The sequence below is a fragment of the Marmota flaviventris genome, chromosome 7 (assembly GCF_047511675.1).
Source record: "Marmota flaviventris isolate mMarFla1 chromosome 7, mMarFla1.hap1, whole genome shotgun sequence".
Taxonomy (NCBI): Eukaryota; Metazoa; Chordata; class Mammalia; order Rodentia; family Sciuridae; genus Marmota; species Marmota flaviventris.
In genome coordinates this window covers 101,691,059-101,705,997 of record NC_092504.1, presented here as the reverse complement: position 1 = coordinate 101,705,997, position 14,939 = coordinate 101,691,059, and the positions used below count along the sequence as shown (strand labels likewise).

At 35.0% G+C, this 14,939-nt stretch overlaps 1 protein-coding gene across 7 annotated transcripts in view; it reads left to right on the top strand.

Annotated features, from left to right (window-relative positions):
* Nucleotides 1-14,939, top strand: part of Pdlim5 (PDZ and LIM domain 5) — a 212,571-nt gene that overhangs the window by 178,122 nt on the left and 19,510 nt on the right. For all 7 annotated transcript variants that reach the window (XR_011708012.1, XM_071614532.1, XM_071614531.1 and 4 more), the window contains one exon: nt 8,492-8,666. Coding sequence is in view for 6 of the 7 variants with exons in the window: in XM_071614532.1 (XP_071470633.1) it covers nt 8,492-8,666 (175 nt within the window). In the remaining variant the exon portion in view is untranslated. The remainder of the gene's footprint in view (nt 1-8,491; nt 8,667-14,939) is intronic.

Sequence of the window (14,939 nt, the reverse complement as noted above, 5' to 3'; positions counted from 1 at the left end):
GAGGGAAAAGACCAATCTTGCTCTTATCCTCTACTGTGCATTCATTCACATGTAGCAGAGTGCCTGCCACTGTATAGGATTTTGATATATAGTTGTTAAATGACTAAATATCTATACTAGTAAACGATTCCTCGCACTTATACAATACATTAGTTAGCTTTCTGTTAGTATAACAGAATACCTGGGATAATCCACTTAAAGAGTAAAGGTTTATTCTGGCTCGCAGTTTTGGAAGTTTCAGTCCATGGTCAATTGGCTCCTACTACATTTAGCCTGTGGCATCATTGCAGGAGTGCACAGTGAGGAAATCCAATCACCGCATGGCCAAGAATGAAAGAGAGGAAGAGACTGGGATCCACCAGTCCCTTCCAGGGCATGCCCCAATGATGTCCCACTAGGTCCCATCTCTTAAAGGTCCTACCACCTTCCACTAGCACCATGGTCTGGAGACACCAAGCTGTTAACATATGTGCCTTTGAGGGGCATTTCAGGTCCAAACTAGAGCATCTTCTATAACATAATTGATCTGTAACCTTCTTTAAACTCCATGGGGGCAGAAATTATGTCTGTCTTGTTCACAGTGGTAAAACCCAGCACATTGCTTGATTCATAGTAGTTGTTCAGAAAACATTTATTTTATTTCATTATTCGGCACATCCTTGGGCAAGTCATTTATCCTTTCTGAGCTTTATATTCTTGAGCTATAAAATAGTAATAATGGCAATTTATGGTGTCATTGTAAAAATGAAACAGTGTAGTTATCCTCTATTTCTTTTAACTCTAACATTAAAAAGTTCAAATATATATAAATGTGTATATATATATATATATATACATATATGTATATACATATGTATGTATATTAATAAAGACTTGGTTTCTTCTGCATATATGTTACAAAGGATGTAGTGATAGAGGGAATTATAGATTAGAAGGAATTTAAGAGACAAGTATAATATATGGACCTTATTTGGATCCTGTTTAATACTGCAGTGGGAGATATATGGTAGCTGTACATTTTCTAGTACACTGAACCTGTGAATATGTTGTGTTATGTGGCAGAGGAGAATTGAGGATACAAATGGAGTTAAAATTGCTCATCAGTCGACCTTAAGATGGGGGAGATTATCCTAGTGGAACTCAGTGTATATCATAAGGGTCTTCAGAAGTGGAACAGGGAAGAATGAAGAGAGGATCAGAGTGACACAATGTGAAAAGGGCTTTATCTTGTATTGCTGTCTTTGAAGATGGTGGACCTGGCCATAAACCAGAGACTTTGGGCAGTCTATAGAAACTAGGGAATAAATTTCCCTAAATCCTTCAGTAGAAAGAAACATCCTGCCAATACCTTGATTTTGATCCAGCAATATGTGTATAGGAAAACTATAAGAATATAAGCTTATGGGTTTTTTAATATTATTTTTTAGTTGTGGTTGAACACAATACCTTTATTTTACTTATTTTTATATGGTGCTGAGTATTGAACCCAGGGCCTCTTGTGTGCTAGGCAAGTGTTGTACCACTGAGCCACAACCCCAGCCCTGACTGTGTTGTTTTTAAGGCAAGATGTTTTGGTAATTTATTATAGTAGCAATAGGAAACTAATACAGTATATAATAAGAAAAAAATTAATTTGATTGTTTGATGATATTAAGGAATAATTTTAATTGTGATAAAAACATTATAATGTTTTTAGAAGAGTATTTTAGGTATACTGCAATATTATGGATTAAATGCTATATCTCGAATTTACTTAAAAATAATCTAAAAGATGACAGAGAAATAAGTAAGAAATCAAACATGATCAGTTATGAAGTCATAATGGTCAAAGCTTGATTCTTTGCCTTTGTTAAATTTTACTGGTTTTCAAAATAATGAATTGGTTCCTTACCATCCTGTAGAGATTATAAATGTGGGTTTTTTAAAACTCTAGAATCATTGTGGACTTAGAATTTGAACATACTAGATTATTTCAGTCCCATGTAATTATTAATAATGCTCAAACTGCCCTATCTGCTTCTTCCAATCCTTTTGATACAACCCCAGTAGCGTTGCCTGCTTTCTAATTTGAAACGATATTCTATACTATCACTGTTCATTTTTTGGCCCATCCTAGAATCACCAATTTCTCTAGAATCTTGTTCTCTTTAATATAGAAAGAATAATTTTGTATTGGAGTCCTTCTTCTGTAAGCAAACATTTATTGGGCAATAAGCCAGGGACTATTCTAGGTGCTAGGGAGAGACCAATGAACAAAGTAGACAGCACGCGTGGCCTCAAGGTATGGAGAGACAGCTGATTAACAATTTTTAAAAAGTGTATGATACATCAGATGGTGATGGGTGCAATGGCAAAAGATAAACCAGTTAAGGAATACAGGGAGTGCTGGCTTGGCGGGGGGTGTGTGTGGTTTTGCATAGGGCAGTCAAAAAAGCAACAATGACAATATGGGAAAGAGGGAATAGAAGGCACAGGGGGGCTCTGAATTAAAAGCATGCTAGTAATTTTAGAGGAATAATAAGGCCAACATGTTTGTTATATAGTGGACAAGGGATAGAGTGGCAAGAGAGCATGGTCAAAGAAGTGGCAGAGATCAACCCTATGAGATCTTTGGGTTTAGTGGTATGTTCAAAGGGAGTTATTGGAAGGTTGAAGTAGAGGAATAGAATGGTCTGACTTTATTTTTGCTGGCTTCTGTGCTAGTGGCAAGGGTAGAAGCAAGGAGAGCTGTAGGCGGACTCTGTGGTAGCCCAAACAAGAGATGTTGATGACCTAGACCAGGATAGGATGTACTGTGGAGAACTGAGGATGCAAATGGAGTTAAAATTGCTCATCAGTTGACCTTATCAGGTTATGTTTTTTGTACTGTCATGTTATCAGATTATGTTTTTTGTATTGTCATGGGCAATTCATCTTTGAACACCCAGCTTGCCCTCCTCCTAAGTGATGTGTTTAGCAATACAAAAACATTACATCCAGTAAGATGCCTTAGATGACATTGATAACATCTGTTATCACTAATGTTTGCTCTTTGTGATATTATTCCCCAATTGATTTATAGTATGTGTCCAAGTAAAGTCTGACATAATATAGTATTTTCTCACCTAGTATATGTCAGTAATAAGAATTTTTTTAACTGTTAATTGAATAATTTTATTTGAACCAAAGAATCAACTAATTCGTGTCATGCCTATTCAAGTATAGTTTGGCCAGGTGCTTAATATATGCATTGAAATCTTCACTGCTATTTTAAATGCATTGGTTTAGAGTTAACTGTCATTTAGGAACAGGAATCAAGAGCACAAATATTAAATAACCCATCTTATTCTTAATAGAGTTAGAATACATCCAGAGAAGTCACACATTATACTACCAAGAATTCTATTGCTCACAGAAAACTTTTTTATAATGTATACATCATATATACCTTTTAATGTATATGGCCTGTTAGTGCAGCAATTATTTGAATAAACTTGATAATCACCTGATTAGGAACTTGAAATGATTAGAAAAGAAAACTAGACCTCAGACCATTTAAAACTTGTGTTGAATATTTCACTAAATAATACAAACCTGAATCATCTAGCACATGCAGTAGCACAGGCCTGTAATCCCAGAGATATGGGGGCCAAGGCGGGTGGATCACAAGTTCAAGTCAGCCTCACCAATTTAGCAAAACCCTGCCTTAAAAAATAACAGGACTGAGAATGTAGCTCAGAAGCTGGGTTCAATTTCCAGTACCAAATGATTAAATTAAATTAAAAACCTGAATTATCTGCTCAGGAAAAAAAATGCAGTTAAGATCTTTCTAGATTGAAGAATTTTCACTTTATCTTGCCAAATGAAATACCATAAAGACTTGGTGAGTAACAGCAAATAAGTGTTCTATCAAATTAATTAATATTACATGGTTCAATTTTTTAAATTCTTTATCTCCAATTAATAGTCTGTAGTCCAAAGAGATGGTTTTTCTTTGTAGTAAATTAAACTTATATGTAGTAAGCCAGGGATTTGTTGGCTTTTTAAAAATTCTGATGTATCAACATGACAAATATTTTTAAAACTAGCAACTCAACATCATATTATACACTGAGTATATTTTACTTGGTTAACTTGACAGATTTCTTTAATAAGTACTGCAAAAGCATTCTAATACACTGCTAGGTTTCTCCCTCGGTTACTTTGTGTTGAATTCATTTAATGATAATCTTTGTAACCTTAGGTTTGACTATCATAGGGTCAAAAAACAAAAGAAAAAATAAGATGAGAATATATGCCATTCATAACCTTTAGAAGACTCATAAATAACAATTTTTTAAATTAATGAGTGAGATTGTCACCAGTACTGTTGACTTGAAGGGTAGCTATTGGGTTTGAATTTCTATGAGTTTTGTGGAGCTGAAATATATTTGATACAAATGAAAAGAAATTAATTTCCAAACAGGGTCCCAGTAGAGTAGGATTTGCCCACAAAAGAAGCTGAATTTAATGAAAGTTGCTCAAGATTAAGGTTGAAAAGGAAATCTGGAGTCAAGTTACTTCCTCTCAGTATTCTCATTGTGACACTTTACTGACTCATTATTCACTTTGAGTAAGTCACTAGACTTTTTGTGACTTAGATTCCTACATTATGATGTGGGGTTGATTCAGTGCTCCTATCTAATGATCTTAATAGAACTTCAAAGAAAAAAAATCTTCTTATTACAAATAAGTAGATAGTTATCTTCAAACTATCTCTAAAGAGATCAATTTTTTCTGCATACAAATAGAAGATTTTTATAATGGGTTTCATACATGAAGCATTTTGGTCACTGTGCTATGGAAAAATGGTTTTCTGTGTGTAGGAATGCAGTTGTCTACAAAATAATAATGGAAGCAGGGCTCCTTTTGTGGTGTTTCCCTTCTCCTGAGACCTCACCTTCTTACACCTCCCCCTCCTGTGAATAGAGGCCAGGGAGTTGGCACTTGACAGCTCAGAGGTTGCCCATTCCTGTGCTGGAGTAGTGAAAAATTCAGTCTGAAGAAATGAAACATCATTTATTCATATGGGAAATAACTGTTCTTTGGAAATGTTCAGGACTCAGTAATTAACAGGGCTTGTATGACTTTGTATGCGAGCCAATGAGCTAGCAATGCAGCAACAAACGGAGGTGTGAGAATTTCTCTTATATCCAAAGTAGTTAAAATGAGGCAGTAACAGAAGCAAGGCTTTTCTCTCCCCCCCCCAAAAAAAAGGAAAGCAGTAGAACCAAGAGCCTTCTTATGTTTTTAAGATATAGTCGCATGTTTCATGTGTAAGAATGAATGCTCATGTTAAATGAGTTTGTCCCTCATATACCTTCTGCTTCAGGCATGGGCCAGATGGATACGTCCCATTTTTACAATGACTGATGGAGAATTACTACACTCTTTTATTGCTAAAAATGTCTCAGTGTCTCAGCACTTTAGGGCTTATGCATAGATAATGTGATAATACAAAGGCACATGGTAGATGAAAGGGTTTGACTTGTCTTTGAGGTCTGATTTTCAGATTTTCCAGTCAGTAACTTTCTCATTATCACAAATCCTGAAAATCCTGGACCTAATCCACATTTTTAAAATACCTGTTTGTATAGTTTAAAGGCAAAAAACAAAAAGTGATTTGGAACCTTCTTTTCCATTTAATCGATTAAATATTAATTTTTCACCTTCTATTTGCAAGGCAATCTTGTGGTAATAGAAAAGAATATGCAGTTTATGCCTATTTCTAAGAGTTAATAATCGACTGAGGAAGAAAAGTATTAATAGGATATTAATAAATACCAAATAAATTATACAGGAGGGACTCTTCTAGCCATGATGCTCAGAGGAAACTTTAGAGAAGAAAATGGTACTCATATGAACCTTGCAGAATGGAAAAACTTAAGTAGCAGTGGAGAAAGGGGCATTTCATTGACTGGGGGATCATAGAGGCAGGGTCTGGTATGGCATACTCAAGGGACAGTAGTAAAATATAGCATAGTGTTTAAGAATACAGACTAGGAAGCCAGATTACCCAGTAACAAGATTGCCTTTTCTTGCTATATGACTTTGGGCAGGTTTCTTAACCTCTCTTTACTCAGATTCCTCATAAGCTAAAAAAGTGGTACTAATCATACTGAAATTACAGGACTTTTGGAAAAAAACATGAGAATAGTACCTTTAAATAGTATTTGCACAAGTTTATCATTAAACAAATGTAATTTAGTATGATGGTGATGGAAATGATATCTAGAGAAGAATAAAAAACAGTTATTAGGAAGATTGGAGTAGGCTCAGTGAGTGATGGGCTGCATACAGTTTGCAGGGAGGAGTCACAGTTTTATGAGCAAGACAATATGATCAGAGTAGTGTTTTTGAAAAAAAAAATGTAGCATAACAGGTTGAAGAAGAGACTGGCAGCAGATATAATGATTAGAAGACCTGTAATAATCCTGACTTAAGGAATTGAAGACCAGAACTCAAATGATAGAACATGGGTTTGAATTAGAAATGAGGGACCAGCTTGAGAACATGTTCTTTGAAACAGTTGCTAGGGCCTAGGGATGAAGCATCTGGGAAATTGGAAGCAGAGTCCTGTGCCTGCTTATGTGGTAGTATATGCAGGAATAGGAAAGTCCATTTACTGTCTTAAATTTAAAGACAATAACTGGGTTTGGCATTGGAAATATAAGCCTGGATTAGAAACTAAAGAGCCAGAGATGGGAGTTGCATTGTGAGAGTAAATGAGAAGGAGGAAGCTGTACTAAGTGAATATTGCAGTAATTCTCTTTTCCAGTTCTGTGAGAGAAAGTGAGAGCCTAAGATAATGGAAACATGTTCCTGGTCTAGCAGACTTCACTATAATTTATTTGGTATTTATTAATATCCTATTAATACTTTTCCTTTCTCAGTCGAGATCCTTGTCCTATAAAGTGCCATTTTACAGATGGAGTCTCAGGCCTAGCACCAAAGATGTGCTAAGTGTTCACAAATGCTGGGCTTCTGCATCTGTAATTGCACATCATAGCGAAACAGGCTTTATTCTTGTGAGAGAGGGGTGTCCATACAATTATTTTAATTAATCTTACCCCATTCCAACCACACTTTAATATAGATACTGTCAACTTGTGTTGGTATATATGTAAATATGTCCATCTATAAACACACATTCTGTTGTTCATTTGAAATGATTTTCATGTATTTTGTTGTTTATTTAAAACGATTTAGAATGTATCTTTTCGCTTCCATCATATTTTAGTGGCCTGTGGGTAAGAGGAAGGCCTTCTGCCGGTTTCACTCACTTCCAGTTTTCACATTTGTTCACTTATGTGTCAATCCCAGTTCATTCATTCATTTATTCATTTCAAACACTCTTGCAACTGCAAGAGTGATAAATAAGACAGTTCTTGGGAGCAAATTATCTAATTGGAGAAAAAGAGACACACACATATGCAGTAGAAGCAATAATAAAGACATTCACAGAAAATTATGGGAACATCAGAGAGAAACATTGGATCTAGAATGTGTAGAAAGGGCCATGTGCAGAGGTGGTTCAGGGAGGGTTTCTCAGAAGCTGACTTCTGGACTCAATCTTAAATAATAGGCAGTGGTTACTTTGCAAATAGGAAGGAGGGTAGAAAAATGACATTTTTAAGAGCAAACCTAGCCTGTGTGTAGATAGCACCATTCACAAGAAAAAGTGAGGCAGTTTAGTGTTGAAGCATTAAGTGAGAGGCAGCATAGGGGAATGATGAGGTTGTAGAGTAGGAGGGATTTGCATAGGGTGCTTAGAGGCCTGAACTCACTGGCCATGAACAGGAGGTCTTGAAAGGCTCTGCACAGAGTTGTGGTTGATTAAGATTTCAGTCTTAAGTGGCAGTTAGAAGGGTGAATTTTGGCAGATAATACAGAAGATACTGAGAACCTGAACCAGGACACTGTTGCAGAAATGGAGAAGAGGGAGCAAAATCAAGAATTGTGTGTGGTATACAATCAATCAGCAGGACCTGTTCTCACCAAACATGAGGAGGGGAAGGAACAAAGATGATTCTAGGTAGCCACCTTATATGCTTGGGTAACTGGTTGCATAATCTACTTAGCACAGATTGCAAGAGGGAATATAGTTTGTTTTTATCTTCAATACATTGAGGTTTTTAATGTGCCAATGATACATTTGGAATGAAGTCTAGTTAGTGGTTAGTAGAAATTTCTAGATAACTAGAAATATATTACCTTTGTTATTGACCTAGCCATAGCTCCTCTTGGAAGCAGAGCAAGCATCCAATGCATACATTTGTCATAACTCTTCTACTGTGTTATAATTATTTTCTTCTTTTATACTTGTCTGTATAACCAAAGCCCAGTATTTGGGTCATAACTTTACCACAAATATAAGACTGAGTAAAAGATAATTTTAAAGATTATTTGCTTCTTAGGAGAAGTTTTTATTTGACTAATTCTCATTCTGATTTATCTGTGTTTTAACTCCCAGCACCTTCCATTGGAAGAATCTCAAACAGTGGGACTCCCTCAGGAGCAGGAGCACCAGCCAACTCCACTGTGGGGCAGCCCCAGCCAAGTGACCAGGATACTTTAGTGCAGAGAGCTGAGCACATTCCTGCTGGGAAAAGAACTCCAATGTGTGCCCACTGTAATCAGGTCATCAGGTTGGTTATTTATTTTTGAAATTTTCTCCAAAGTCCTTGATGACAATGTTGTTGTTGTTTTAAAATATTCTATAATATTTGCAATTTTATTAGTAAAAATATTCTTGCCATAATTCTGTATAATAGTGTTGAAATAAATAAATGTAAATATATATTTTAATTAAACCTATTTTAATGAGAAGTAATTCTGGGCCTGGTAAAAATAAAACTAAAAATACCAATTGTTTCAGTTATTAATTCCTATCAGAACTAAGGAAAGATAGTGATTAATTTGGCCCTTCAGAGAATAATAAAATTTTAAGACTTAAAGGTACCCTGAAATCATTTATCTTAACTTTGTGTTTTACAGATTATAAAAGTGAGAACTTTCATTTAGATGAAAAATAAGTAGCAGTATAAAGAACTTTAAGCCCTAGAGAAAAGATTGGATTTTCAAATACCTAAGCATTGAAAGATAGATTTGTTCATAAATGCCCTAAATGTTAGGTTAGGTCATAACCTGCTTCTTTAAAATATTTTTTGCTCAAACCTATTTTACTGTTTCTTAAACTGCCAAGAAGGGAAAAATGTACAGATATCTTAAGTGAGTGTACTATTCTGGAACTTTTAAAATCTCTTAGCATTTTTAATAGGTGGCTTTTAAAATTTTATGAGGTGTAGGTCTAAGGGCCAATTTGCAAATATCTCATCTAAAGGAACTTGTTTCCTCTTTGTGAGTTGCCTTGTTGACAATAACAAATAATTGTTTGAAATTATTGCTCATTCTCTGTTCTTTTCTAAATCATCCTGTTTTGAAACTGTTGAAACAACGGCTTCCCTGAATGAAGTTAAGACTTTCTTAAAACATAATCCCCTCCTCTAGTACAAAAAAATTACTTGGCATAATATTAAAATGGAACCCAAGCCTCAGTACTTGAATAATTCTTTTCCTTAACCAACTATTAATTGAACAATGTTACAAGAATATAACACACTACAAAATTAAAAATAAAATAGCATTTTTTAAGTAGTCAGTGTTGGTAGTGATGTTTTAAAAATACAGGAAAGCAGACACCAAAAATCAAATTCACATATAATCCTGTCTCCCAAGATAACCATTATCAATATTTTAGTACAGACTTTTAAAACATAGTCAGATATCACTTTACAGAAATAGGATCATAATATGGTATTTTGTAAATTGTTACTTTTCACTTAAGTCGTATTATTCAGAGTTAATTCTGCTTCATAAGAATTAACCAGTTAGTAGTAATAGTAGTGATAGTGGTTATGAGGAGAAGGGACAAATCAGTACAAGTTTCCAAAGTCTAGCACAGTGTCCACATACAGAAAACACTCAGTGGCTTAACTGCACAGACTAGATAGGACTCTAGGCCAATTCCTACTTCAGTGAATTTGGTTAGAGTGTCAATTTGGTTACTCATTTTCTTAAAAAGTCTTCAACAGAGTTCTTGTCTTACAGGAAAAAAATAATATAAAATCTAATATGGTGCTGTTCTATCCCAATAAAAGAAACAATGTAATGTTTTTAAGTATTACCATTTGTTATATATTTGGTTTAATATTAACAAAATATAAAGGTAAATGCTGACTTATTACATAGTTACAAGTTTTTTAGTACTTTGGCTACCTGGACTGGTGTTTAGAGATACTACATTTTTTTTTTAATTAGTTGCTCAAGACAATTCAATGATTTTGACAGATCATATATTTTATTCAAATGGGGTATGAATTCTTTTTTTTTTTTTTTAAAGCCTCTATGGAAACAGAAATCAGTGCTGTTATTTATGTGCTATTGTAAACAAGTACTAGATGAGATAACAAAATGTTAAACGATATCAGTTGCTGATTCATGTTGTCTGATTATTAAATTCTGTAACATTCTACAATCCCTACTACTAGTACTTTTGAAAACTTACTTAATAGGGAGAAAGTGTGAAGATAAAAGTAGAAATTGCATTCGTCACCCCTACCTGCCTTTTTTTCAAATGGAGTGCCAGGCCAGGTTGCAGTTTTAATGCAGACATTCTATCATATGAACTAAATATATGGCCATCGCTTATTGCTCCTTCATCTACTAAATTTTATATTCTGTATTGTCCAGCACTTGTTATCACTTAAGCATTAAAGCTTCATTTACTGAGGAAGTTAATAGGATTGGGGATTAGTTCATGTCAAGATCATGTAACAATAATTAACATAACACATTTGCCTGGTGCTCAAGTACTAAAGCAGCTTGAATAGACTGTGGTCAGTTCAGAGACCTGGTCAAACCATAATTCTGGTTCCCAGCTTCAGTGTCAATATTACTTACCAAAGCAAAGAGGCATTAGATCAAGTGACATTCTCTTGGACACCTGTTTTTAAAATGAGCTGCAGTTGCAAGTTTAATATTTCAACACAGAATATTATACCCTAGCAAAATCACTGAGAAGCAAACGGTTTTAGAATTTGTATTGTTAGTTTTCCACCATATAATTTATATTTGTTTATAATCCATATTGTTTTGTTTTATATTTACTTTTTTAATATTTCTAATTTTCAAAAACATTTTTTATGTAAGGCAAACTAAGAAAAATTTTGTGTTTCATTACATTTGTTTTTTTGTTGTTGTTGTTTGTTTTGTTTTGTTTTTTAAGATAGTTGATAGTTCTGGGGAGATGCTTAAAACCAGAATGTTAATACTGAACTAGTTATCTTTGTAGAACATATTCAGTTTAAAATTCCTTAGATAATCTTATTTGGATCTAATGTTTAAATGTTTTTGACTTAATTGAATTTTGAAAAGTTTATGGATGTTTTACTTAAGCTATATTATGGAGACTTTATCTTGACTAGTTGCAAATGGATAGGGAGTTTTATTTTAGAAACTTTTACTGAAGCTTTAAGTTTGCTGTGGAATATTTCCAATCCAATTACGATAGAAGTCCCATTTCTTCAATTCTTATGCTTGTGAATAGATTGACTGTTAGAGGGCTGGTGTAATTGGGAGCAAAGGAAATCAGACTAATATATACAAAACCAGGTTTTAGTTTTCCCCGGGGAATGGGCTTATGAACATTCTAGCTTATTTCTTGAGTGTTACTTCTAGTGGCATTAAATCTGTTGGCCATTTGTATTACATTGAGTTAACTGAACCATTTATGTTTAGCTTCTTAACATCTTTGTGAAAGAAGTGAAGAATTTATAGTGCTTGAATTTGTTCCTTGATATGGAATGCTTTAAGAAATAGCCATATTGCTATGGCTCTTGTCTTTGTCTGCAGTGCAGCCCTGAAACAATCAAATTCAGGCAACCTGTTCTTTATCCCAGGGAGAGAAAGAATTTTAACATTGATGGATTTTTTTTGGGGGGGGGGGCTCAGTGATGTTCAAACTTTTCTCATAGGAGAGCCATCTCAGGTTACCCTAAAGAGAAGCAAGCAGAGCCCTTTGCCCATTTCATCATCCCTTTAAACCTCTAAGCACACCCTTATTTATGGCTCTTAATTATTGTCCCTTCTGGTTAAGGTTTTATTTAAAAATGTTTCCTGGCTTAACATGTTAGCCCCTGAATTTAAAGAAATAACTGAAGACACCAAGATTTCTGAGCAAGACATATACCAAGACTTTAGTATTTACTATAATGAAACATTGGAAGGAACATAAATATTTTACATCTCTGATAAAATATTGTGCTATCAATAAGATCACTGTATTCTTAGAATATTCCAAATGTTGTGTTAAGAATTTTATTATTATTTTTTTTTTTTTTTTACTTGTGGTTATATAGCTTTAATGATTTCCCCATTCTGCATATGGTAATGGTTATTTTTTTTTTTTTTATTGTTGGCTGTTCAAAACATTACATAGTTCTTGATATATCATATTTCACAATTTGATTCAAGTGGGTTATGAGCTCCCATTTTTACCCCATATACAGATTGCAGAATCACATCAGTTACACATCCATTGATTTACATATTGCCATACTAGTGTCTGTTGTATTCTGCTGTCTTTCCTATCCTCTACTATCCCCCCTCCCCTCCCCTCCCCTCCCCTCTTCTCTCTCTGCCCCCTTTACTGACATTCGTTTGTCCCCCTTGTATTATTTTTCCCCTTCCCCTCACTTCCTCTTGTATGTACTTTTGTATACCTCTGAGGGTCTCCTTCCATTTCCATGCATTTTCCCTTCTCTCTCCCTTTCCCTCCCACCTCTCATCCCTGTTTAATGTTAATCTTCTTCTCATGCTCTTCGACCCTACTCTGTTCTTAGCTACTCTCCTTATATCAAAGAAGACATTTGACATTTGTTTTTTAGGGATTGGCTAGCTTCACTTAGCATAATCTGCTCTAATGCCATCCATTTCCCTGTAAATTCTATGATTTTGTCATTTTTTAATGCAGAGTAATACTCCATTGTGTATAAATGCCACATTTTTTTTATCCATTCATCCATTGAAGGGCATCTAGGTTGGTTCCACAGTCTAGCTATTGTGAATTGTGCTGCTATGAACATCGATGTAGCAGTGTCCCTGTAGCATGCTCTTTTTAGGTCTTTAGGGAATAGACCGAGAAGGGGAATAGCTGGGTCAAATGGTGGCTCCATTCCCAGCTTTCCAAGAAATCTCCATACTGCTTTCCAAATTGGCTGCACCGATTTGCAGTCCCACCAGCAATGTACAAGTGTACCCTTTTCCCCACATCCTCGCCAGCACTTGTTGTTGTTTGACTTCATAATGGCTGCCAATCTAACTGGAGTGAGATGGTATCTTAGGGTGGTTTTGATTTGCATTTCTCTGACTGCTAGAGATGGTGAGCATTTTTTCATGTACTTGTTGATTGACTGTATGTCCTCCTCTGAGAAGTGTCTGTTCAGGTCCTTGGCCCATTTGTTGATTGGGTTGTTTGTTCTCTTATTGTCTAATTTTTTGAGCTCTTTGTATACTCTGGATATTAGGGCTCTATCTGAAGTGTGAGGAGTAAAGATTTGTTCCCAGGTTGTAGGCTCTCTATTTACCTCTCTTATTGTATCTTTTGCTGAGAAAAAACTTTTTAGTTTGAGTAAGTCCCATTTGTTGATTCTAGTTATTAACTTTTGTGCTATGGGTGTCCTATTGAGGAATTTGGAGCCCGACCCCACCGACTGTAGATCGTAGCCAACTTTTTCTTCTATCAGACGGCGCGTCTCTGATTTGATATCAAGCTCCTTGATCCATTTTGAATTAACTTTTGTGCATGGCGAGAGAAAGGGATTCAGTTTCATTTTGTTGCATATGGATTTCCAGTTTTCCCAGCACCATTTGTTGAAGATGCTATCCTTCCTCCATTGCATGCTTTTAGACCCTTTAAATTTTCATATCAATATAGTGAAACAGTTGCTATTTTTATCCCATTTCACAGATGAAAAATTTAAGGCGTGGAGAAGTTACATGTTTGCCCAAAGTTGGACAGAGAGTAACTGGTAGTACTTGAATTTAAGTGTTGATCTCACTTTCGTTTTTCTTCATGTTTTAAACTACCACAACATAAAAAAAATTATAATATTAAGATGGTAAAATATAAGAATTTTTTTAATTTTTAAGATATTTTTAAATAATATAAGAATTTTTTTAAAAATCTTTTTTAGTTGTCAGTGGACCTTTTTAAAAATATATTTATATGTGGGGCTGGGATTGTGGCTCAACGGTAGAGCGCTCGCCTAGCACAGGCGGGACCCAGGTTCGATCCTCAGCACCACATAAAAAAAAAATGCATTGTGTTGTGTCCATCTACACCTAATAAATAAATAAATAAAATATTTATATGTGGTACTGAGAATTGAACCCAGTGCCTCACATAAAAGCGCTTTACCACTGAGCCATAATCCCAGCCCACGATGCTAAAATATAGACTTTTAAAGTGTGATTCCAACCTTGTATAAAGAAAATACATACCAAGGTACATATTTAAGCATGATAATAAAAACAGCTACTCTTCATTGAATATGATTGGTGTCATGACAAGAATTTTTTTTTTCTTTTTTTGGTACTGGGGATTGAACTCAGGGACTCTTGACCACTGAACCCCAACTTCAGCCCTATTTTATATTTTATTTAGAGACAGGGTCTCAGTGAGTTGCTTACTGCTTTGCTTTTGCTGAGGCTGGCTTTGAACTCATGATCCTTCTGCCTCAGTCTCCTGAGCCACTGGGATTACAGGCCTGTGCCACTAGGCTCAGCTCATGACAAGAATTTGATCACTGTTACCTACTGGATCTTCAAATAATTCTATGAGGTTTATATTATTCTCATAA